At 33.4% G+C, this 26275-nt stretch overlaps 1 protein-coding gene across 1 annotated transcript; it reads left to right on the top strand.

The window, feature by feature from the left end:
* The first annotated feature begins 5877 nt into the window (after nt 1-5877).
* LOC129225906 (charged multivesicular body protein 2a-like) lies at nt 5878-18459 on the top strand. Its single transcript, XM_054860439.1, has 5 exons — nt 5878-6105; nt 10357-10535; nt 13909-14088; nt 17886-18016; nt 18120-18459. Exons 2-5 carry the CDS (start codon nt 10362-10364, stop codon nt 18295-18297), a joined length of 663 nt encoding a protein of 220 aa, XP_054716414.1. The 5' UTR covers nt 5878-6105; nt 10357-10361; the 3' UTR covers nt 18298-18459.
* The last annotated feature ends 7816 nt before the right edge of the window (nt 18460-26275 follow it).

Below are 26275 nucleotides of genomic sequence, written 5' to 3'. Positions count from 1 at the left end.
CTTTTGGGAGCTTTTTTACATTACTTAACTAAATTTTTAATAAAAATAAAAGTAAATTTTATTCATTTACTTGTAAAGGAGCTTAATAAAAAGCTGAAATTAAAAATATTCGAGTATTTCAACGGATGCAGAAATATTGCAAACCGTATACATAGAGCGGCAATCGATGATATATTTCTTAATCGCCACTTTTACAACTTTAGCCTCCACGTAGGGTGACCGCTAATTTTTTACCTATAGGTTAGGCCCTCCACCCCTCTTGAAAAATTTTCAAGATTGACGCTGAAAATTGCAATTTTTAAATAAAACTATAGGGCTGTGAGAAAATAATAATCAAAATCTATTATTGATGATATATATATATATATATATATATATATATATATATATATATATATATATATATATATATATATATATATATATATATATATATATATATATATATATATATATATATATATATATATATATATATATATATATGTAAGTACATGTTGTAATTATTACTTAAATTGGTCTTGTCTGAATCTTTTAATCATTTACCCTAGAGAAGTAATTGAGCCTTTATGAGCGCATTGAGAAACGTACAAATTCAAAACGATAATATTTCTTCATAAGTTTGATCTATTTAATTTGAGGGGGGCACAATTTTTAATAGCTTTAGTTGTGTTTTTTAAGTCAATGAGATTTTGCTTCGTCTTTTAGGGAAAGGAGGAGGGTGGCAAATTTTAAATCTGCCTAGGGGCGACAAGAAACTACATTCGGCTCTGTCTGCCCAGGGTCGTATCCAGAGGGGGGGGCCCGACTCCCCCCCCCCCACCGAATCCCGAAATGTTTAAAAAATGTTAACTTAAAACAAAAGAAAGTTTTTTTTAAAACTTTTTAATGTCAGAAAGGAAAATAACAAAGTATTTTAATCTTAATTTTGTAACTATTGAACGAGTGAAAAATTGAAGAAACACAGAAAAAAAAATTCTAGTTCTCATTAGCTGCAAAGCATACTCGAAATTAAGACAATTATTACGACTTCCTGATTCAATTCAGGGCCGTCCAGGACCAAGGCAGGCCCATTGTCACTTTAGTAGACGCCCTCCTCTCCCTGAAACTCTTATAAAAATTACGCTACACCGATTTCGAGCCGGGGAGTCCCCAAGGGCCGGGAAACTAGTTTCCGATTAGGCTAGTATCTGGTTACCAAGATGTGCCAAATTCAGCTCGTTCAAAAATCACGATTCTCGCGTTTTTGCAGCATATTTTTTAAGATAAATTTTTGTGACTCGTACGTTTCATGTCTTGCCATTTGTTTAAGACCTTATTCAGTATTTTGGAAGTTCTTTTATCATTTCTTATTTTTATCTTACTTCCACTGTTAATATCTTAAGCATGAGAAAAAATGTAACACTTACTCTACTCTATTTCATTTTCTAAATATTTCATTACATTTATTTGTAACTTAAAACAAATGTGTCTTGCAACGTTATAATCATTTTGCAAGACTGTGCAATCAACTTCTGGAAAGTGAAAATGAAGTGCTTTAAATAATTTTAACTGTTGTACAGTCTTTGGAAATTATTTTTAAGTTTTTGAAATTCCTTGAAAAGTACTTCTATTTTGTCTCTTATCAAGAAAATAAAGTATGAATTGTCCGAATGACCTGAATATTACCTTTTCGTTACTTTTTTTTGAACTTCTACACCATTTCTTTTAAACAATTTTGTGCAATTTTTACTCTAGGGCATTTGATGAAATGTTTGGGGAGAGAGGGGGAATATTGGGGAAATTATCGAAAACAAACTACACCGAAAGTCGATATGAGCAAGTGACGATACGCTACCCTTTTATCCTCCCTCGCTTTTCCTCTCTGTCGATTCAGATCAACGATTTATCGAACACGAAATTTTTATTTTGATTGATCTAGATTTTCAAAAAAAAAAAAAGAATAACTTTTAAAAGGTTTTGTTTACCTATTTTTCTTCATATTTTTATAGTCTCAATTACCCTCATATAAGGCCTCAAAATACAGGTTTTTGTATCCATTTTTCAAAAATTTTGCCGGGGGAGAAACCCTCGGACCCCCTAAAATTATGGACATTCTACCTCCCACTTAAAGGGCCACTCTCCTGTTATCCTTCTTACTACAAGGTAAACAAAAAAATAATGAGAAAATAAAATAAAATAAAAATGACAGAATTTAAAAAAAAAATACTAATCATTTTCATAATGCACGCAAAATGACATAACAACTTTCCTGGGTCAGCAAGAACTATTCAAGTATTCCTGCAGTTTTCAATGATTCCAAGAAACTGACACAACAAACGAAGAAAAGTGCGGCGCGGCTCAAGTCATGTAGAGAAATTCCTTATCATTATCAAGCTTTCAATCATAAATTTGAGTGTTGAAACATGCATATTTTTCTTAATGGGAAAGTTTGGTTTGAAATGACTTGAACCGCACTATTTTTCGTTTGTAGTGTCAGTTTCTTGGAATCATTGAAAACTACAGGCATACTTGAACTGTTCTTGAGGAAAGTTATTTTGGCCTTTTGAGTGCATTATGAAAAGTACTTAGTATTTTTTAGAAAATTCATTTATTTTATTCTTTTTGGTGTAAATGTACTTCAGAAATAAAATAATGTTACCATCACGAAACTTCACATTATTTTTTCATTTAAATGCTCCATACTAAAAGAAAGAAAAACCTATATGCATGCCTGAAACTTTAAGCAATTGGCACTAAAAACTAATCTATGTTCCTCTCTGGGATTTATTTGTGTGCTAATTCGTTTAAATATTAAAGGTTTCCCAAACTAATTTATGTTCCACAACATACAGATTAGCCCCGTGATCGATCATTGGCGTAGGTGAGGATAAAAATAATATGAGAGCATTGACAGTGTACATTTCATGCTTGTTTATTCAGAGAAGCCTTGATTCAAAATTTTCATTATGATTACTATTAACATTACTGTTGCAAGGCAACAAAATTTGTAACAATGGGTTTTATTTTCAAACGTTTAATGGGAAATTACATAAATTTATTGTTTTTCATCCTAACTGAAATAATAATTTTATTTTAGAATATCAATTTTTCAGCGTTAAGTTGTACCTTAAGATTAAGCAAATCTTTTAGTGAAATCTCGAAGTCTCTAAGTCGTCTTTTTTCTGAGATATAAGCAAAAGCAGGCATCAGATTACTCCGTGAGAATTAGGATAAGTGTAATAAAAGTGCTTAATAAAAGAGCAGGAGCATTAAAAAACTTGTGGGGGGGGGTGCGTGCGTGTTAGGGCAATGTGCAAAACAAGGCCCCCCTCCCGAAAAAAAATTTTGGATACAGCCTTGGTCTGCACCAATAAGGGGACTAATAAGCTGTCAAGGGGGGGGGGGCTTAATACCCTCAAGCACCTCTACTCTTCTGACTCCATCCATGATCAATAGAGCACGCATTGATTTAATTTTTACAAAATTCTCCAGTCTTGTGTTTTACAAAGAAAAAAGTTTAGCAAAACAACACAAACTGTGACACATAAGTTAAAAAGTATTTAACAGAGACCTTTAAAAAAAATCGGATTCGATTCTTTTTATTTATTTATTTATTTTTTTAAATGCAAACCATTATTTTTGCTGCGAGAAAAATGACATGCTACAGATCCACTCTAGAATAAACTATTCGTAGAATATTAATGAAACTTACCTTCAAAATCACCCGAAATTCTCGTAAATCCCTAAAAAAGCATTTAAACTAGTATTGAAAGGCGGCGCCACTTTCTGGTTGTTTTTAAAAGGCTTTATTATGATTCGTAATGGAAAACTTGACGAAATCGTTTGCTGGAACAGGAAGTGAGTAAAGGATGCTTCTCCGGAAATCTGCTCCTAAACGTGAATTTGATTAAGAAAACGTATTTCCATGTAAAAATCATTTTTTTTTTCTCTTTCTCTTTCTCCTTAGTTTTTTTTCCCCCTTCCTTTTTGATATTATTAAAACGCCGACTGAGCAACAAAATTTTATACGTGGGTTCTTCGGTTCGTGGCTCATGACTATCCTATTATGAAGACTGGTGTAAGAAATTAAGAGAATTTTTAGATTTAGTCAATTATTTCCAAAACTACTGGAGCGATTTTAACGAAATTCGATATGTATATACATTGAAACAATACAAAACAAATAACCATTCAAAATTTAAAATAAACACCCGTGATCATAAACAACACTCGTTAGAATCGGATGGTATGAAACAGCGGTTCCAAAATTCAACAAAAAGAAAAAAAAGGGGGTTAGTAGGGGGTATGCTCCCCTCTAACAGACATATAGGCCTTCCCTCATAAACAGAGTAATAAATGGAACATTATTTCGATTTCTTAATAATGCTAAAATGTTTGAGTTCTAGTGTTAAATAAAAAGAAAAAGCTTTTCCCTTTCACGAATAAAATAATAAACATCAAAATAAAAGCATCAACCTTTTTTTCCCCAAATATTATTATAAATAAATAGAAAATACTTAAACTCCTTTTAACCACGTGACACTCATCAATGGGGTTGTTTCCGAAATTTTAAAAGTTTTTTTTTTTTGAAAGAGTACGCTTAAAGACCTTGAATACAACCATTTTTTAAATAATTTGACAAAGTTTAATATTTTTTAACAATTATCTTTAGTGGTGAAATTTAATTTTTTATGCTTCTGCACATGACATCGCAAGTGATGAAATGTCATTCACTGATGCCATTAGCACAGAGCGCAATATTTAACTCGCATCTTTACTCACGTGTACTGGCAACGATATGGTTGATAGCAAGGGTAGAACGCAATATTTCATTCGCTACTGAATTATCATAAGCTGGAAACGCGGAAGACAGCAAGCGTAAGCATTCAGTGCGGCAGTGGAGATGCGCCAAAGTAAATCACTTGTGTCGTCATAAAGACCACGCCTTATTTTCAAAATCGGACATTTAAAAAATTGATTAAAAATTAAGCGTTGTGAAAATGAAAGTTTTTTTCCCGCTCCATGTTTACTTGTATTTATTTATTCATTTATTTTATTTTTATTTATTTATTTATTTATTTATTTTTTAAATATTTTTTTTATTTTTTATTTATTTATTTATTTATTTTTTTGCTTATTCTATCAATTTTACTTTTGACTGAAGGAAACAACCCTATTTTCAAAAAATATGTGACACTTTTAAAATGAACACGTCTTTTAGCTTACGTTCGACGAGCTCGACCGGTTAGGACCTGGAAGCGGCAGCCTGGATTCAGAGGATGCCGAATACATAACTGAATGAAGTGATTAGTTACATTTTGAAAAGTTTCTTTTTCAACTGTCTCTGAGCATTTCACCTTTAATAAATTTTCAAAATTATGCTTTTGTTACGAATCTTTAAACTAGCGTTTTCATACGAACGTCGAGGAAACGTTTCAGCGCAACTTGAATTACCCACTTCAATTTTGTCCTTCTTGTAATCTCTTTTCTCTTTTGGAAAATAGAAATATCTTTTAAAAAGTTTTTCTCATAAATATATTGAGAAGGAAAGGTCCCCAATTCATTTGTTTTTTTAATTTTCCAGATTTTCACGCTTTTGGTTCCGCATCAGAAAATCGGGGAAAATTTCTCTTTTCATTTATCGCTTTTCGCAGCAATTTTTCCTCTATCAGAAACATGTTTTAATTTAAAAAAAAAATATTTTTAACTAATACAAATTTTATTGCAATCAATAACGTTATCTTTAAAACGCCTGCAGAAAAGAGTCCCTATATGAAAATAGGGACTCTATTGCAGAGGAAAATTGAACAAGGTAACCGTTGCCACACCGAAAAAAACTAACAAGGAGCCCGAAGTAAAAATTTCTTGAAATAGGGTGGCGGTGGCGCAGCAAATGACATGTTTTTATTCCAGTATGTGTATTCGTTTCGTTTACGAATCACTGAAATACAAGTTACATTATCACACTAAAAATTTCATCTGTATGTTGACATCAAGACGTTCTGCACTTGATGGGTTGGGAATCCTATAAATGAATTATTAATGTGTGAGAGTGACACATTTCTTTATCTTTTCAAAAGTAATAGTAATATAAAATTTTTGCAGAATTTTTCGCACTTATAGGTACGTGTTTAAGAATCTTGTCTCTTGATGCTTGTGTGATTCGTGCAGTCTATCCTCATTTTTTTAACCAGTAAATAATTTTCTCATTTTATATCTGTTTGTGTATGATTCTCGATCAAGTTTCCAAAATAATCGAGTTCAAACAATTTCTTTTGTAACTTGTGTAATTTTGTTCATAAAATTTATCATTGTGTCAGTCAAGATATGTCTAGCTTCGCTGTCATGTATTGATTTTTTAAAAAACATTTTAAAAAATCCACTAGGTTGATTGCATTTAAGAATTGATTGATACGCTAATATTCTTTGAAAAACTAGGACGATCATTTTTGATTTAATGAGCTCGTTGAAAAACGTTGAATGATCATTCAATTTATAATCAATTAAAAATTTCCCCCAGAAAATCGCATCTTTACTTATTTATCATGATTAACAATCAGCTGCTAAAATTTGTACTCTTGTATTATTCTTTTACGATTTTTGTGCTCTCTGCATGATATTTAAAAGAAAGGTAAAAGAAAAAATTACATAATTGGTCTCTTGATTGATTAACCCGTGAGAAAGCGCAATCCCTGGGTTCTCTGGGCGAAGGTTAAGACACGCAGGGATCATTAAATGACCTCAGACCAAAACCCAATCATTCGCTAATTAAAACATCATTTATCGATTTGTTTACTATTAAAACCATAACGTCTTATAATTTTTGACATTAAAATTGAATTTATAGACATATGTGCGATTTATGAGCTTTACATTGCACGTAGAGTGAAAGTATTTCTATGTTTGTTCTTTAAATCAAGTTTAGACACACAGCGTATAATAACGCTTTATGTGAGCTGCTGTTGCTGGTATTTTTGATGCAGAAACTTGTAGAATTAATGCTAAAAATGTTTCATTTTTTATTGAAACTAAAAAAAGAAAAATATCGCTACATTTAAGGCAAATTCATCTCACTTTACTTCATTTTATATCATATTTTGCTGTAAAAAATCAGAATTATTCACATTATTTAAATAATTTCCATCCTTTCTGCAATTCTGTATCATATTAGCTGAAATTTTCATGATCTAAGAATTTCTATACTAAAAAATCTTAAGTTCCATATTCTTCATTGATGAAACAACTATTTGATTCAATTTCAGCAAAAAGTGTTCGAAAACAACCTATTTCTTTCTAGTATGCTATTGGCATTCCTATTTACATGAAATGACTTCAATACTGATGGCATATAAATAAAATAACCGTATTGGTCATTCAAAATAGTTGGTCTGTAATGTAAAACAAACGGCAGGATGCACGGGGTCATTTTATGACCCCAGTAACTGACTAAACTTGCTTTAGCAAAGCACAAATGCCCGAAATCCGTTCAAGTTGCTACCAAAAAGTAGATGGGGTGCCAAACTCAGCTACTGATAAGAAAAAAAATGAACCGGTGGCTAATTTTTTGGCAATTACTATTTGCAGAAGGCTTGGGGTCATAAAATGACCCCCGTGCGTCCTCCCGTGTTAAAAAATATGTAGAGAGTAGCAAGTGTCCCAAAGATTTATGTGTTGCTTGTTTGGAAGAAGAGTGCCACAATACGAAATTTTTAATTTTCTTTGTTTTTTTCTTAAAGGCCTTCAAAGGATGTTATCTTCTTTGGAAAATAATGACAGATTTTTTGTTCAAATATTGACCACTGGAGAGCATAGCAAACTTACTTTTCTGAAAACAAATTGCCTGAAGAGTTCAACTTCAAACGTTTCCAGCAAGATTTCATTTTTATGGCACTCTTCTTCCAAATGAGCGATATATCTATAGACACTATTTATTTATATTAGATGAATATAATTGTTTCTAAGAATAATGTAAAGATTAATTTTTAAATAGTTGTGTACAACTTATCTAGTAAAATAACTTGCCTTAAACTAGTCAAATACATTACAGGCAAAAACACTTTGCATGAAAAATTGGTTAACACAAAATGATATAGGAATCAGAACAGTAAAGTGCAATTGAATAGTACAAATCTTTTAGCATGAAATTCCTTATTATTTTTCCTAAGTTTAGGACGGCAATAAGCAACTTTTATTTTGCTATTAGAAGTTGCTTATCAAAAATTTTCTTTTTTGAGTCCACCTTACTGTCCATGCTGTTGATTTTTTTTTTAATTATTTTTATTATTTTAAAACTTCAAACTATTTCAAACTTCGGTAGCAGAAACAGCGCGACGTGCAACGTGCACTGCTATTCTTCAGAAATTCAATAGAAAAAAATGTTTTGAGGCAAATGCGACCACTTAAGCCTGAAACAAAGATGCCCATATAGAGGGCAGTTGGGGGCTCAAGCTCCCCCCCCCCCCAGTAGAATTTAGAACTTCCTTGCTTTTAGTAGTTTTTTCTTTGTAAAAACATTCCTTCTCCAGTCATTAATGAATATTTTATTAAAAATGACAAACTTGAATAATTCTAATCTGTACTGAAATCCGTTTCTATGGGGAAAATATCCTGCTAAACCATGAGGAAAATATCTGAGCCCCCCCCCCCCCCTCCCCTTAAAATTTTACATATGGGTGTCCATAGCCTGAAATATTTGAAGCTAAGCAATAAAAATGCGTTGTCAAAGGGGCATTCCACGGTATTTTTGACATTTATGTAGAGTATGACATTTATGTATGTATGTGTTATCAGGGGTCGATCCAGGTTTTATTTTTTGGGTCCCCATTTTGTGAAAATGCAAAATATTTTTGTGAAATTTCGTTATTTTTGTGAAAAAGCAAAATATTTTTGTGAATTTTCTTTATTTTTGTAAAAAAAGACCTTCTCGTGATTTTTTTCTTGGAAAAGATTATATTAAAGCATTTTTAGCTGTCGTATCGTTATAGAAAAGCCTTAGACAGGTTTCAGGGGTGATTGCAAGTTCTTGAAGAATACCTGAAAGCTGTCAAGAGGAAATGCGCTGGGGGAGGGGGGAAGTAAGACCCCTAACATTTTATTCGTAATTTGACACATACATTACATTTATTGCTTTTTACAAATATACATGTGCAAGGCACACTTTCATAAGGTGAAAGTCTCACAACAGATTTCCTGTTTGCTCCTCTCAAATACTTTTAAAGCAATGAAAATTGCACATGCTGCTGAACGTAATGATAACTCCTAATAAATACAATATGAACAGACTCAAAGATATCACATATTTCTTAACACAGAAGTGAAATACTCATTAAAGATTCCATGTATGTGTTTAAAAAACTTAAAAGTAATAAAAACCCAAAATAATACTGCACCAGCATTCAGCGTTTATTTTTTTGACTTTTGACGTTCTTACAGAGTAGGTATTTCGTTTAAAACTTTGCAATTTAATGATGTTAATAAATATTTAAGAAATTTTATTTGTTTGCCTCTTAACAAGGTACAGTAAACATCAAAAATGCGAAAAATTCGTTTACCATGGCCGATGTAAGGAAATCAAGATCTTCAAAACAAATAAAAATATAAAAATAGCATGTAAAATAATTTTATTAAAGTTATTTTAGAATTGGATTTTGAAACTCAGCACAAATTAATACTAAATATATATTGCGTAATCAAAGTAAAATTTAAGATTTTCCTGAAAACAAGCTACCAATCACAAGTGTCCCTCTCCCGTCCCCCCTCTGACGCTCTCAAGCAAAAACACCTCACGCAGCAAGCAAAAAGATAAGATGGGGGAAGGTGGAAGGTACACATTTGCGGTTAAAAAATATTGTGAAAAGGCTGCCTTTTTATAAATTTTTGTGAAGGGGCTGCTTTTACGACGCGGAATTTTGTGAATGGGGCCGCTTTTGCCATGCGGAATTTTGTGAAGGGGCCGCAAAGCGGCCCCAATTTGGCGCTGGATCGACCCCTGGTTATTGACATTTATGAGACCTTTTTTGCCATAACTTTTTAATTTACTGTTTGATTAGCATATCATTTTATTTTGATCTTTTCCTACCAACACAACAGCTCAAATTAAAATAATTTGCAAATCAAACGGTAAATTAAAAAGTTATGGCAAAAAAAGGTCACGTTACGGACTCTACATAATGTCAAAAATACCGTGGAATGCCCCCAAAACATTAAATTCATCTTTGCAGCTAAAACGTATTTTTTATATTCTCATTTATGTTGTAAATTTACAAGCTTTGCATTTTGTAATGATTTATCTGCTGAAAATGAGGAACTTGTTTCTTTAAAAGTTTTCATTAAACTAGACTCTTTAAACATTCTAAATACTCATTTTTCTCATAGCTAAGATGGCCTTAGAGTTTTTATTTGGGCGTCGCAAGACTCCCGAAGAAATGCTGAGGCAGAATCAGCGAGCCTTAAATAAAGCAATGAGAGATCTCGACAGGGAGCGTGCTAAAATGGAGCAACAAGAAAAGAAAATTATAAATGACATCAAAAAGATGGCAAAGGAAAACCAAATGGTAAATATTTTTTAGCATTTACTTTGATTTGAAAGTTTGATGCAAAACCTAATGTTCAATGTTTGGAAGAGTAAGTAATTTCAAATTGCTGCCACATTTCTGTGTTATGTTATATAATTGACGACTTTCCAAGTTTGATAGCTTGTGCTCACTAACACAATGATTGCTTTAACTTTCTTTTGCTGCAGAATACCAACTCATGAAAAGCAGTTACTTAATGACGACTTAGTACTATTTAAAAAAAAAAAAATTAGGCCTACATCAAGGAATGAATTGCCTCTTAAACAGAGTTGGCAAGTTTCTGGCGAGATGGTTTAAAACCACTGGTAGAAACCGGTTAAAACTGGCATGGCAAAAAGCAAGAAAATAACATAAAAGTAATCATTAATACGCAATAGAAATTTTGCATGGGAAAATAATGAAATGTTAATTGAAGCTCAATTTAATTACAATAGAAGTTTGCCACCTGTTGTCGAAACCACATTTCAACTTCATCTTTCATCTCATCATTGTCATGGAATGATTTTCACCAAGATGTGACTTCAGGTAAAGAAAGAAATGGAAGTTGCTGGGCGCACTGACGGATGGTCCAATACTTCCCATTTGAATTGTTTGAGTAGTGCTTTGGAGCTATGGAGGCCGAGCATTGTCATGAAGCAAGCAGACTCCATTTGTCAGCATTGCCCTGGGTTTGTTTTGAATTGCCCTTTGAAGACGTGTCAAAAGCTGGCAATATGCAGCAGCATTAATTTTTGTTCTGGAAATTGGACCAGAAAAATGCCTTGTGTGTCCAAATGCCATGATTTTTTTCGCTGAAATCGAAGTTTTGAATTTCTTGGCTATTGGTGAATTTGAATAGCACCATTGCATTGATTGTTAATTGGATTCAGGTGTATGGTGATAAAATTACGTCTCGTCACCTGTCACAATGTGATCAAGGAACTCAACACTTGCTTCTGCATAGCGTCAGGGCCTGATTACTGAATAGGCCAACTAGACCTTGGCCTAGGCCCCCCCCCCGCTCTTTAGGGGCCCCCAAATGGCTAAGACTGCTTTATCTAACGAAAAAAACGGTAATGTTTGATTACAAGGGCCCCTGAAAAAGGGTTTGGCCTAGGGCCCCTCGACGTCTTAATCGGGCCCTGCATAGCGTGTGAAGAAGTCGAGTGCAAAGCCCATCTTTTTATTTTTGTGTTCTTCCATTAACATTTTTGGAACCCATCGTGCACACAATTTCTTGTACCCTAACTTGACAGCCACAACTTCATAAAGAGTTGTCATTGACACTTCCGGTATGATCTGATGCAATTCTTTCAATTTGAGATGCCTATTCGCACGAATTTACTTCCTCCATTCTCTGAAGAAGGACATCAGAGATCACAGATGACCGACCTGTTCTTTGTTCCTCATGAACATCAGTCCTACCTTCAGAGAAATGACAACACCATTTTTGTCGCCATCTGGTCGCTGACCTTTTGCATGAAGAAAACGTATAACGGAGCGCACTTCTCATTTGGCCGAATTCTGAATCGGCGCAGCCATTTTAAACACGACCTGCTCTAACCAGAATCAACATTGCAATGCCAAACAAGCGTGAGGAGAAAGTTAAAGGTTCAAAGTTAACACCTGTGTTGCCAACTTGCTCTCCAAAACTTTTCTTTTCCTTTGGCGTACGGTGTATCTTTACTTTTCGAAATGCCCTTGTATTAAAGACGCTTTTTTGTTTTTGCCAATTTCTGCTGGTTTTTACCAGTTACAACCAGTTTCTACCACTGGCTGGGCAAAAGCCAGTTTCTGTTTGCAGAAAGCCAACCCTTAAGGGATCAGTGCTCGCCAGAAAGAACACCAATCTTGTAAAAATGGAAGGAAAAACTTGTGACACACGTTTCCAACTTGTATTTTACAAACATTTGACTTTTGACCATGAGTGTTAGTTTTCCAAAATTTCTGAAAATTTTGTCTTCCCTGTATCAAAAAATTATTCATTTATTCTCCAAAAGATGGAAGGGGGAAAGAACTTTAAAAAAGTGCAGATCTCAGAACCACTTCTCTCTCTCTCTCCTTTTTCTTGGTCACTTTTAGAACCAAGTTTTTTGATTTTTTCTCTTTTCTCCCTGTTTCCAGTAATCAATTATCAATTTGTGAAATCTTCTTTTGTCTATTTCATTTACAGCACTTACAAATTGTGCATGTGCAATCATTTTGCATCCTTAACGGGTGTTGAAAATTTTGCCTTCAAAACAGTTGGGATCTCCAAAATGCTTGTCAAAATGTTTTGATATTATTTACGTTTGAATTTTAAAATATGATTGCTTAAAGCAATTATTGCTATTTTGCGCACATTGTAATATTTTCACTAGGATAATACCTTTTGCTTTGTGTCTAAATTACTTAAAACTTCTATTGAATAAAAGTTTGATTTTTTTTCCAATGTTTTTTTTTTTTTTTTTTTTGTCGCTTTCCTTGCTGAGGTGTGATATGTTATCCTCCTATACCTTGATAAGGTGAATGCTAGATAATACAGATGCACTAAAAATAGCAAAATAAAACAACACGATGCCAGCACGGATACAGTCACTGCTGTGCAGACACATTTGTTGGAGACAAGCGAAGATCCAGAGGAGAGTTGTGACCCCTTTTAAGGGACAAAGTCCTAAAGCCCCATTTTCAGGAAGAAAATTTCAAAAACTCTCACAGATGCACTGTTTATTCCTGAATATTGCACTATGACCAACCCCTTTCCGATATTGTCTCCTTCTGTAGCCAAAAGTTGTATCTACCCTTTGCTGTAGGTACAGATATGTGCATTACCTGATAATTGTTAATTAATATTAATATTAAACATTGGTTATTTTCAAAATTTGCAGAATCATTAATGAAAAAATTCTCATCTTGCATTCATAAATATATGACACAAAGCAAAATGTATTATCTTAGTAAATATTTCATCTACTCAACTGTATACTATATTGTTTTTCATACTTGCAGAAAGCTTTGAGTTATGTGGGCAGATATTTTATATTTTCATTTTACCACTTTGAGGAAGCTAAGAAACTGGCAGTAAAAATTTTTGTGATGATTTAGAAATTACTCTTAGAGTTAAGAAGGAAAATTTTATGAATATCATAACATAAATTTGGCTTATCTGATAATTTCGCTCGGTAGAGCAATTATCTGAAAATTTGGCTTTTTTTGGAGTAAAATTTGGTTCTTATCAAGGATCAATAAAATTTCCATTCATCTCATCTTTTTAGTTTATCAAAGCTGATTCAAGTTTTTTCTTTATTTTACATTTTTGTCTGATTACTTATAATTGTTTTGTAATCCTTATTCATTTGCTTTTTTTTTTCATGTAAACATGTAATTTTTTTAGGATGCTGTAAAAATTATGGCTAAGGACTTGGTTCGAACAAGACGCTACGTCAAGAAGTTTATCCTGATGCGAGCAAATATTCAAGCAGTTTCTTTGAAGATTCAGACGTTGAGATCACAAAATGCAATGGCTAATGCTATGAAAGGTGTCACTAAAGCAATGCAGAGCATGAACAAACAGGTAATAGAACCTCAAAATATTAAATTCAGTTTCTGTGAAAATCCTAAACTGCTTTTATTTTTGACTTTCAATACACAAATCATGATCTCCCATATCTCACAGTTCAGGGAATTGTTGCTAAATAACACAAAACCTTCCTTGTCCACATTGTTGGTCTTGGCTGTATTTTCTAGAACAGTGGTGCCCACCGTATAGCCCATGGGCTACACATGGTCTGCTAAACTGACCTGTGACACCTTTTATTTTATTCAATGTTAAACATGGAGAACTATGTTTTGTCACAATGTCCTGAAATCAGAGCCGAATATTCAAAAATGGTTTCTTTCTGAGTTTTGAAAAGATTTTTACTCATAATTCTCATTTATGATAGCCAAACCCAGTTTGATGTTTCATCCTTTGTAGCTGTTTTATAAATCTTTTTAAAGCCATATTGAGATATTTTATTCAATAATATTTCTTCCCTTCCATTTTACTAGTTAATTCTTTTTCTCAAGTGAAAATACTGTATTTAAGAACCATGGTTGATTGCTTTAAACCAAGGATGGTCAACCTGCAACTCGCATGCTATATTGTGGCATGGCAAAATATTTAAAGTGTCTTGCAGAAACATTGCAATTTTTTTCAAAATTAAGCGCTGCACTTATTTGTCTGCTCAATTTATTTGCACTAATGTATACAATCAGATGTTGATATAAGGTCACCCCTCGGAAATTTGCGAAACTGACCTTATATGTGCAGTGAACTTATAACCAATTATGTGTATTTTTAAAAAAATAAATATTTTAACTATAAATCTTTTCAAAATTTATTACTTTCAAAACTAATACAGTTAGGCACCATTTAAACATTTCTCTTTTATACATTTTTTAAATTGATCCCTACAGAGTCTAATTTACATTTACGTATAACTATTATAAATTTTTTTCACCTATATGCTTTTTTTTATTCAGTTTCAGTCCCTTCAAAAATGTATAAACAGTGCTTCACTGTAGTTGGTTCTGTTAAAAATTGTATTCAAGCTTAACTGATTAAAATTGTAGTACTCTGTTTTCTTTTAAATTTGAATTAGTAATTAAATTGTATACGAAACAGTGCTTAGGCAACCCCCCCCCCCTCCCCCCCAAATACTCAAGCCAAGTATTGATGTAAAACTGATGTTATGTTCAAAAATCTATAATACAAGACTGTCACAATTTTTTTTTTCCTTTTTACTTCCTTTTACATAGTCAAGAAGGTCTTGTATTCGCGAAAACATTTTCACTCAAAAATCAGCCTTTATTTCCATTTTACTCTCCTCCGATTGAATATTGAGTTCTTTTTTCAACCCAACCACACACAAATCTATGCCTAAGAACGTATCAACACCCAAAATATCCATTTTGACAGTCCCCGAGTTAATTACAACGAGTTTTTTTTTGTGACCTCCATATGTATGTATGCGCAGATGTGCGTATGTATCTCGCATAACTCATGAAGGGTATGTCCTAGAAAGTTGAAATTTGGTACCTAGACTCCTAGTGGGGTCTAGTTGTGAACCTCCCGTTTTAGTTGCATTCGGATGTTCCAAAGGGGTTCTTTTACACTTTTTTTGGGGGGTAATCATTGTTAATTTCAGTGCAAACTCAATTGTTGTTATAATTTGGCAAACACTTAGAGATATATCACTAAGCTTTTGGTAGCCAACTTGGCGACAAATTTAGCGGGTTTTTTAAAATCTGGCTTCAATTTGACCACTATTGGCAATATTTAGAGGGTTATCATTAAATTGCATTAAAAATGCCAAAATTGGGAAAATTAATCTCTATAAAACATTTTTCTTTGCTTCGCTTTGCAACAACTTGGGGGTGAAAATATTTAAAGTTTTTCTTTGCTTACTCCAAGTCCAAGCCACTATTGTCATTAAAATAACATAACATCGGATGCACTCATCAGCTCGTTCATAAGATGTTCTTTAAGTTTCCTCAGCTCCCTCATTTTTCCTCAGTTCTCACATTGTTCTTTAAAAAATGCCTCATGACATTTATGCTCTAAACATTTCTGTTTGTGTCACTGCTTCACTTTTTGGCACCACTGTCATTGTTCTATCTACCACATTCTCTGTTTCATGTTATACTTTAGCATTAGAAATGACATTTTACCAATACTAGTACTATGGAAAATTCCCTGAATTGAATCTACCCAGCTCTAAAATCACTCAAAGAATGTCAGACAAAAGTAACCTTGTAATAGATTACGGTACTTAAGACCTGACTATATATCTGATACTCCTTACTGTAGGGTTCCTGCGTTCCTGTTCAACCAAAACTCAAGTGACCTTATATGCGAGTGATCATTTATTGAGGTCTGATTATATATATTGTCACCTCAGAACAACAGTTCCTTACAATTGTTTCTGGGTTTAGATATCCTACTGTTGCTCTGTGGCAATGATATGCACTTTATTCCAGGAATTATAGTTTTGGTTTTAATTTTAATGTATTTTAAATATGAAGAACAATTATGTATCAATAGTTTGAGCCAGGAGTCGAGTTTTATGGTAGGAGTCAGAGTCGGATATTTTCCCGCAGTCTGCAATTCTGTCAGTAGTGTTGGGGTCGAGGGCTCTAAATTTCTTGGAGTCGGATTTGGTCATTTTCCTTCCGCCTCCTCAGCCCTTCCCAGAACACGTACAAATCATCACTTTTTAATTACAAATAAAAATATTTTTAAAAAATAGTTACTATATTATATGGTACACTAGCTACGTTGAACGGCTTTGCACGATCTACTTTGAAAATAACAATTGTCTCAAGTGATGTATATTCAGCAATCAGGCTTAAATAAAAAAAAAACCATCATGCAAAATCCCCCCCCCCCCAAAACAATGATAACAGATATCAAAATACTTTTAAGATATGAGAAATTTTAATGTGAAACTTTAAAATGAGAAAGATACATTTAAAAAGCGTAACCATGGAAACACAAAATAAAAAAATTATTACGAAATTAAAATGATAAAGAAGGAATATAACTATAAATTCAAAATGCGTAATCATGGAAACAAAAAACAAAATGGTTAACAACTTGAATGGAGATGAGATTTTTGGAACTTGATTTTAAACGACTTGTAACTTTTTTTTCCTTTGAAGATGGAAGCTTAGAGTTTCCACCATAGGTCGAGAAAGATCTGGAGTAAAAAATGTCGCTTTTTTCAATGGTGTCAAAAAGGAAACTGTGGGACAACTCCTTCACTTTTTATTGATAGATTAAATGAAGAAAGTAATGCCTAAATTTCATCCTAAAAGAATTCGAGCTAAAAACGCAAATAACTCCCACCGTAATTAAGTTAGAGCAACGGAACAAATTTTGTAGATCGCCAAAAATTCTACCCTTTCCAACGATATATAATATTAATATGTGCAAGCAATTTTTCACCCCTATATTCACACATTAATGTGAAAATTGGGCCGAAATTGGAATAAAAAAAGAACTATTTATCGGATTTTTTCAAACTGGTCTCTTTTTCTTTCCGGTGCTGAAAGAAAAATACAGTGAACATTTCTTCAAAATCGACTTGGTAGTTGTCGAGTTTAGCGTGTTCACACAAATAGAAGCTGTTTGGAGATTCATTTTATACTATGTAGAAATAATAGTTCCTTACACACAAAAGTACAGAAATTAAAAGCCAAACTTAAAAACCCCACTATAAAAGGCAAATATAGACATACAACTGACACACCTGTACAAGTGGCATGTTAGGAATTTCTAGTTTCGAGGAAATACATTGAATTTAAATTAATTTCTTCTCTTATTTGCAGTTGAATTTACCTCAAATTCAGAAAATAATGCAGGAATTCGAAAAGCAAAGTGAAATCATGGACATGAAAGAGGAAATGATAAATGATACCATCGATGATGCCATGGGAGATGATGAGGATGAAGAAGAAAGGTCTGTAGCTCCCCAATTATTTATTTATTTATTAATTTTAGTCCTTATTTCGAAATTAGATTTCTGCTATCTATTTTAACACACATCACAACGTGTCTTACAGTGATGCCATTGTTGCCCAAGTCTTGGATGAATTGGGATTGGATGTGAGTGATAAGTTGAAGGATCTTCCGAGCACAGGAGGAACTCTGAGTGCTGGTGTCTCCACAAATAAAGAGACTCCTCTTGCAGATGTTGATGCAGATTTGCAAGCTAGGCTCGAAAACTTAAGGAGAGAGTGAATATTTTTTCACATTTCTGTGTTTTGTATTGACGATTTTGTTTTAATTGTTTTGTTTACATTTTGTAAAATTCCATTAATTGCTCCTATATTTTTAATAAGAGCTTCTTGTAAAAACTGTTACTGTAGTGATGTTAAAATAATAAAGAGAATTTTTATTTGATTGGATCTTAAATTTACGTTTAATAATATTTGGAACATATGTACAAAAGTGGATGATTAAGTCATAGTTTTCTTCATTCTATTCTCGATAATTCCATGCCATTCCACCAGATTTAAGACCATCTGATAGTCAATGTCAAATGTTCTGAGTCTTTAAATTCTTATCATTGGGTTATCAAAAGTAGTAGGACAGTCAAGCAACTAATATATTCACGTGAAACTACTTTTAATGTAAAATTAAATACTTTTAATGTGTGAATATTTTTAATGTGTGAAAATACTTTTATTAGTTCATTTTTTTAAACCTCTAATGTGTCTAATACAGTACAATTCCAGTTAAACCGCTTGGAATAACAATTTTTGTGCCTTGCATAGAAAATAGAGAAATCTTATTTTATGCTCATGCGTTCCTTTTCTTAAAAGAAATATCATACTTAGATCCAGATTATGAAGCACATCAGTTAATTTTTATTGTTTTTTGTTTTAAAAGCGTGCTCCATGCCCTGGCAAAGATGGTTATTCTGCAATGTTTTGAGGTCAAATGGATACAGAACTCTCATTTTAGGCTTAATGTTTGTGCATTTCAGTGAAAGTTCCTTTTTTCCACATCAAAGAAAGTTCAATGTCAATAGTATTATATACTTAGTTTACAGCACAAATAAATTACTTTCTTTGTTTTCCAAAAGACCTTTCTAAGTGTTGGGCAGATTTTTATTAGATATCAATAGTGCTATTGTATCAGTATCTTACACAAATCTATTGCATCAGTTTGGCACTTCAGTGTTGACATCTAGAGACTGATGCAGGTTTCACGAGGAAAGTGGCTAAAGAAAAGGGCTGCTTTTTTACTGTGCTGCTTTTTTTATACGGGGTGTTCCATTTTAACCTGTAACACCTTTATTTTCACAACCGTTAGTCCTAGATGTATACTTCCAATTGCAAAAATGTTCACAATCTGATGCAAGGTTAAGATATTGAAAGTTTGAAGCAAAAATAAAAATGAGCCAAAAAATACAAAATTTAACTTTTTATATGGGCCCCAGTTCTTGTAACTAATATGTAGAGAAAAACTATTCCTGACACAAAAAACTTGACATTTGTGCGACCAAAACTCATGGAGATGTTCTAGTTTAAAGTGTTAAGGGACCATACAAAAGATGAGATTGGAACTTATAGCCCTTTCAGAAGAATGTCAGGTTGTCGAAGTAAATAAAATAAGTATTTATACTTTTCATTGCTACTCCAAAATAAAAGCAAATGTTATGCCATGATACGCAAAAGCACACTACAAAACCTCAAACAATTTGAAAAATCACTAGTTGCACATTAACCGCTATATTTCCCTCAAAAGGTGTTATTGATGGCGAGTGTAAAATTGTGTAAGTCACAAACCGCTGCATTGCATAGCTCGATGAATATTGGTGGTACTAATGTCAAAATTTTTCTGTTGGAATGATTTTTCAATAGAGAAAATTTCTTTAAATATAAGTAATGGGACCTGGAGCCAGTATAAAAAGTTAAATTTTGTCTTTTTTGCTGCTACTTCAAACTTTTAATACCTTAACTCTGCATCTGATTTTGAACATTTTGGAAATTGGAAGTATACATTTAGGACTAACAGTTGTGAAAATAAAGGTCTTGCAGGTTAAAACGGAATACCCTGTATATCTGCTGGTGACTCAATGGCTGTAGAATCAACATAAGATCGAGTATTCCCCTCAGCTCATCACTTTTTCCATAATGTGATTATCGTAATTTCTGCAAGAGCTATTTTGGGTTACCAGAATTCAATTAACCAGCATCTTATTATAATAAGTTGAATTTTACATCACTATTTTTATTATTTTTTGTTCAACTTCGACTTTTTTTCAAAACATAGGAATACACAATATTACCTTCAATTTAAACTGAATGCTTTGTAATGGTTCGTTAAATTATAGCATACTTATCTGGTCTATTCAGTTAGAATAGTTCATTAAAATAGGAACTTTATCGAAATAACTAAAGTAGGAGAATTTGAAGGAAAGTGAAATACTTAAGATAACTTATCGTAGTGGCATCACAAGGGGGAGGGCAGTGTTGGGCATTAATCAATTATTTTTTCAATTGCCTTGTTAATCAATTAAAAAGTAATAGCAATTAAACTATTATTTGCACTTTGCAATTAATTTAATTGGATTAATGTACGTTAATTGTTTCTCACAATTAAAATAATTGCAATTAATTTTTTTAATTGTTTTAGGAAACAATTAAATCTAACACTTACCTTTATGTATCAATAGGTGCAGCGCAGGGTACATAGTCAAAAGTATTATTCAATTTCGTACTTTCGTTCAGTGCTGATTGCTTGCTCGCCGTGTGAACCAAGTTTCATCTAGGCAAGCTTTTTCCACACGTAAATGTTTCTGTTTTCATTAAGTGTTTTAAGTTTGTGTAAATCATTGTTTTAGTTTAACATATAACAGGGGAGGTGAGAAAGAAGGACATAACAGGGGACTTGAGGTCTCAGAGACCGCTCTGTTTTAACTTTTTTTTTTAAATCATGTACATAATTAAGATACATTTCTGAAATTTCTCTCTGATGTTATTTAGACTTTTATTAGTAAAAAAAAAATTTGGAAAAAAAATGTTTTTGAATTTTTAATTGAAATATACCTTTTCTGAGGAAATTTCGCTGGGGTCATAAGGTTTTTTGAGAAAAGTCATATGCTGCAGTAAATAATTTAGTGCTCGTTATAAAGTTACTTTTGAGCATTGATCTTTTACTAGTTGCTAACCTGTGTATTTAAATAGACAATATGGTACCCATCCAGCATCCATGTCCCAGGTAGACCTGTCGCCTGTACAGTATATTATAAAAAAACAGTAATTTAATTAGTTAATTTTAATTAAAATTCACAAAACAATTGACAATTGTTAATTGTAGCAAACTACAATTAACAATTAATTAATTGTAATTTTCCACAATTACAATTGATAAATTGTTAGTTGTTGTGGTTACATTTACCAATTAATCAATTGCTAATCTTTAATTGTTCATGCAATTAAAATTTGCCCAACTCTGGGGGAGGGGCAGTCCGCCCCGGGTGTCATCCATCTGGGGGTGATGCCCAAAATGAAATTGCAAGTTTTTAAAAAATATAAAACTAAAATGAATTTTTAAGACTACAAATTAAAAAAATTTCCAGGGGGGGTAAACCCCTGGACCCCCACTTTTACTTTATTTTTTTTACGTTAACCAGCTTAAAATTTCATTATAACACAAATATAGCTTCTGAATTGCATGAATTTCATGTTTGCATATTTTTTTTCTTTTGCATTTGTAGGGGGTGGGGTGACTCCCCAAATTACCAGCCTGGGTGTGGTTTGGGGTCAAAATGTCGCCACCGAAATGTCGCGGCCAAAATGTCGCCGTTCCAAAATGTCGCCGGACCAAAATGTCGCCTGTCCAAAATGTCGCCGGTCCAAAATGTCGCCGGTCCAAAATGTCGCCGGTCCAAAATGTCGTCGGGCCAAAATGTCGCCGGGCCAAAATGTCGCCGGACCAAAATGTCGCCTGTCCAAAATGTCGCCGGTCCAAAATGTCGCCGGGACAAAATGTCGCCTGTCCAAAATGTCGTCGGTCCAAAATGTCGCCGGCCCAAAATGTCGCCGGTCCGAAATGTCGCCGGGACAAAATATTGCCGATCCAAAATGTCAACGGGCTAAAACGTCGCCTGTCCAAAATGTCGTTGGGCCAAAATGTCGCCGGGCCAAAATGTCGCCTGTCCGAAATGTCGTAGATCCAAAATTCGTTTATTCAGTTGGTAAGAAAAATTTAAATGTACAAAAATGATGTTTAACACCAAATTTGCAGAATAAATGGTTACTGCCTTTAATTAATGTCTCCGTTAAAAATGGGACTAGACTAACTGAGTTTCATGATAAATTCTAAAAAGATTATTCCGTTTTGATTCGCAACTCTTGGCTGTTTTTCAGCAAACAAATAGAATACAAGCGTTACGCTATCTTATTTCTTGTGACTCGCTATCTACCAACTGTAAAACGTTCTGACGGCGTTCAGTTCTGACGTTCGCTAAATTATTTTAAACTTTACTTCAAGAATAGTGTTCGTTTGTATGTGACCGATTTTTTGGGGACATTCTACGTCAAAACCTGTAGCAAGAATTCGAACGATACCCGCAAGTACCCATATATGATTTAGGGCTGCGTGGTTTTTTGCGTCAATTCGTTCAAGATAGTGAAGTAACTGAACGTTTTCATTGATATGCGCGACTGTCATTGCTCAAAAAATGATGAACGGAATCAAATAAAATGTTAGGAAGCAGCAGGGGGACAGATTTTGGGCTCAATAACACCAGAGGGTGGAGCAATCGAATGTTTTTTCCTTTCTTTTTTATTATCTGTGATTGATATATCTCAAAAAGTAATACAGTAGACCCTCGTTTTCAGCGGGTTTATTTTACGCGGTTTCGATTATACGCGGTTGAAGATTTGACACCTTTATTTTATTTACGCAGATGAGTTTCGGTTTTACGCAGATGCGGCAATGCAAACAGGTAACATTTTCCTCTCTTTCAAAACCCAAGCTCCTAAAGATTGCAGATTACACGTAACTAACTGCATTTTGGCGTGCTAATAATCGAACTTGGGTCCTTGGAGACATTTTATGCGATTGGTTCCAGAGCTTTTTCCATCAGAAGTAAAGTGATTAAACTCACACAGTTCAGAACTCACTGGAAGAAGAGCTTTTAGGAGTGACAAAGGAGGTCAAAACCAACGCGGATACCGACTCCGGTGACACACAACCAAAAACGCTCACATTGAAAATTTTCGAACCATCCGTAGACAATAGGAATGATCTTTCTGATTTGTTAGTGAAAGAAGATTCCATCATGGAAATGACGCAAGTGATCATGGATGAGTTAATGCTAAGCAAAGAATTGGAGGAAAAATTCTTAATGACTACCAAACAACTATCATAGTCAGCTCTTCTTCATAAACAGAACACGAAATTAGTTTGTTTTCTTTATGCATATTGTGCATAAAAATTGATATAAGTACACATTAAACTTATTATACAATTAGTCATCTCTAGAATGAAGTATTTTTTTTAATCTACGGAACCTAATTCCTATTTTGAGACTAATATTAGGTCTCAATTTACGCGGTTTCGATTTACGCAGCATTTCCGTGGAACATAACCCCCGCGTAAAGCGAGGGTCTACTGTACAAGGGTTAAGACAAAATTTGGTCTACAAGTATATCTTAAAGGGCGAGTTGCTCATTTATTTTTGGCTTCAGTCATCCCAAAAGGATGGATCACAGAATAATTTTTATCGTTTTATGTGACTGCTATATCTCAAGAAGTAATGCGAGGATTCATACAAAAATGTAGTATACAAGTGAAATTAAACGAAAACAAGCCTTATTTTCGTTCTAAGTTGAGTTTCGTAATCGTTTACGTGAGTCAGTGTAATTAAATAAATAATGAAAAATATACTGAATTTATGTATGAGAGGTTGAGCATGATATCAATAAAATCTAAATTAGCCGTGTATTCCTCTCATTTTTGTAGCACTTTAACTAGCGTGAGTGTTAAATAAAAACTGAGTTTGCATTCTTATATAATTTGCGTAGTAAAAATTCACTAATTAAAACAGCAATTTTTTCTGAGAGAGAAAAAGTTATTTGTTTATTATTATTATTATCAATATTCTTTTCTTTCTGAATTACCAAGCTATATTGAGCTGGAACTATTACTTTTTGAAACTCATTTTAAAAATAAGTCTAGGTCAAAATTGATCTAAGTAATCTCATTGATATCAGTTATTTCACCCTACATTATGAAATTTTTTCTTTTCTATTTAAAATTGGAAAATGTGATTAGCTGACAAGCACTACTTCGCATGCATGAAAGTATCCTCTTGAAAACCTTCAATAAAACAGCTGTTCTGAAATTGTCCCTTGATGTTCTATCGAATATATAAATTTCATGAATGTTGAGAATTGAAAATATTTGTCATCGCGTAGAGTCGTTTTTCAAATATCTGAGTGAAAGACACCTGTTTTAGCAGTTACGGGTTTCATTGATTTCAAAAGATTTGACGTTGAACATTTCGACGTAATTTCAGAATTTTACTCATAAGAGATGGGAGTTCCCACGGCAGTTTTGATCTTACTTTAACCAACGTATATCTCACTGAAAACGTAGTTTTTTTTCTTTTTTTTTTTTTTTTTTTTTACAGTTCTTAGGGTAATCTTAATAAATCTATGAGAAAATTAAATTTCATTAAGATACTTTTCTACTTTATTTCCACCCTGGCCCGTGATTTCGAATTTTTCCAGTGAAAGGGGAGAGGGAGGATAACGGGCGTATGTATAACCAATGCAATTTTCATAGGATTGCTATAAAAACCACTCCCACTTGTATATAAAAAAAAAAATTCAAAGTCGAGGGCCATTCCGCCTGATCCCCTAAATGACTGACCTGTCGCTACCGTAATAATATGCTAGAGTGAAGGAGTTATTTGTTTTTACTTCATTACGCCAAAAAGTACAAACCGCCTATTCTCTTGCCATATTCAAATTGCGCCTCACTATTCTTTCATTCGCGTTTAGAACAGTTTAGTTTTACTTCCATACCAATTTTTTGTCTGAATCCTTGCGTTACATCTTGATCCTTTGTGTTACATCTTGAGTATTATTATTAATCAGATTAATTGAGAAAGAGAATTCCGTTGCAGCAGCCTTTCACATGTTTACGTTTGTAATAGTATACAGAAAAACGTATGTTTTTCTGAAAACTATTAATTTTCTGGAATTAATCTGATGTTTACGAATTAAGACAAGAGAAAACGTTTGGAATTTTTGAAGGAACTTACTTTGAAAGGCAATTAATATTCTTTCGCAACTTTTATGCTGGAAAGCATCGACGTACATTTAAATTTTTCGTACAAATTGAACTAGCGAATTTTAGGCCGGCGACATTTTGGAAGGGCGACATTTTGGACCGGCGACATTTTGGGCCGGCGACATTTTTGACCAGCGACATTTTGGGACGGCGACATTGTGGGCCGGCGACATTGTGGACCGGCGACATTTTGGACCGGCGACATTTTGGGACGGCGACATTTTGGGCCGGCGACATTTTGGACTGGCGACATTTCGGGCCGGCGACATTTTGGGCCGGCGACATTTTGGCCGCGACATTTTGGGCGTATACCCTGGGTGTCACTCATGCTAGGTACGCCACTGCTTATCGTATAAATTTATGAATGAGAAAAATTAAATGTGTGAACGAAAGAACAAAAAAGTAGATTTGTGAATGAAGGAATGTAAATGAATTCGAGAATAAATATAAAAGTGATTATAAAAAATGAAAGAGCAAGCAAAATGAACTATTTCACTTAGTCCTGAGTTGTATTATGCCTTTAAAATCAAAACATGCCAAAGATTGACAACATAAGTACTCCTACAGACATCAGTTGATCTCAGTTAATACTTAAAATGTTAATAACAAAACCTTTATAATTTCATAATTACAATAAAATATTTTTGATCAACCTGAACGTATTAGAATGTGCTTATGAAAGACTTGTATTATTATTATAGCTTAAACTTTAGAGCTATATTTACTTCTGATTGAAATCAACTATATGTTTCAGATAATTGGCTGAAATATTGTTAGGTGGCGCTACAAGCTAAAAATATTTTACTATTGTTATTTGCTCCTTTATTTCACTTTACCCCACATTCCCTTATATATTTATCACCCCCCCCCCCCCCCGCCCCCAATCCTATGTAGTTACTCTCTC

The sequence above is a fragment of the Uloborus diversus genome, chromosome 7, assembly GCF_026930045.1.
Source record: "Uloborus diversus isolate 005 chromosome 7, Udiv.v.3.1, whole genome shotgun sequence".
NCBI lineage: Eukaryota > Metazoa > Arthropoda > Arachnida > Araneae > Uloboridae > Uloborus > Uloborus diversus.
The sequence above is the reverse complement of the archived record's forward strand: the minus strand, read 5'-3'. Positions and strand labels throughout refer to the sequence as shown.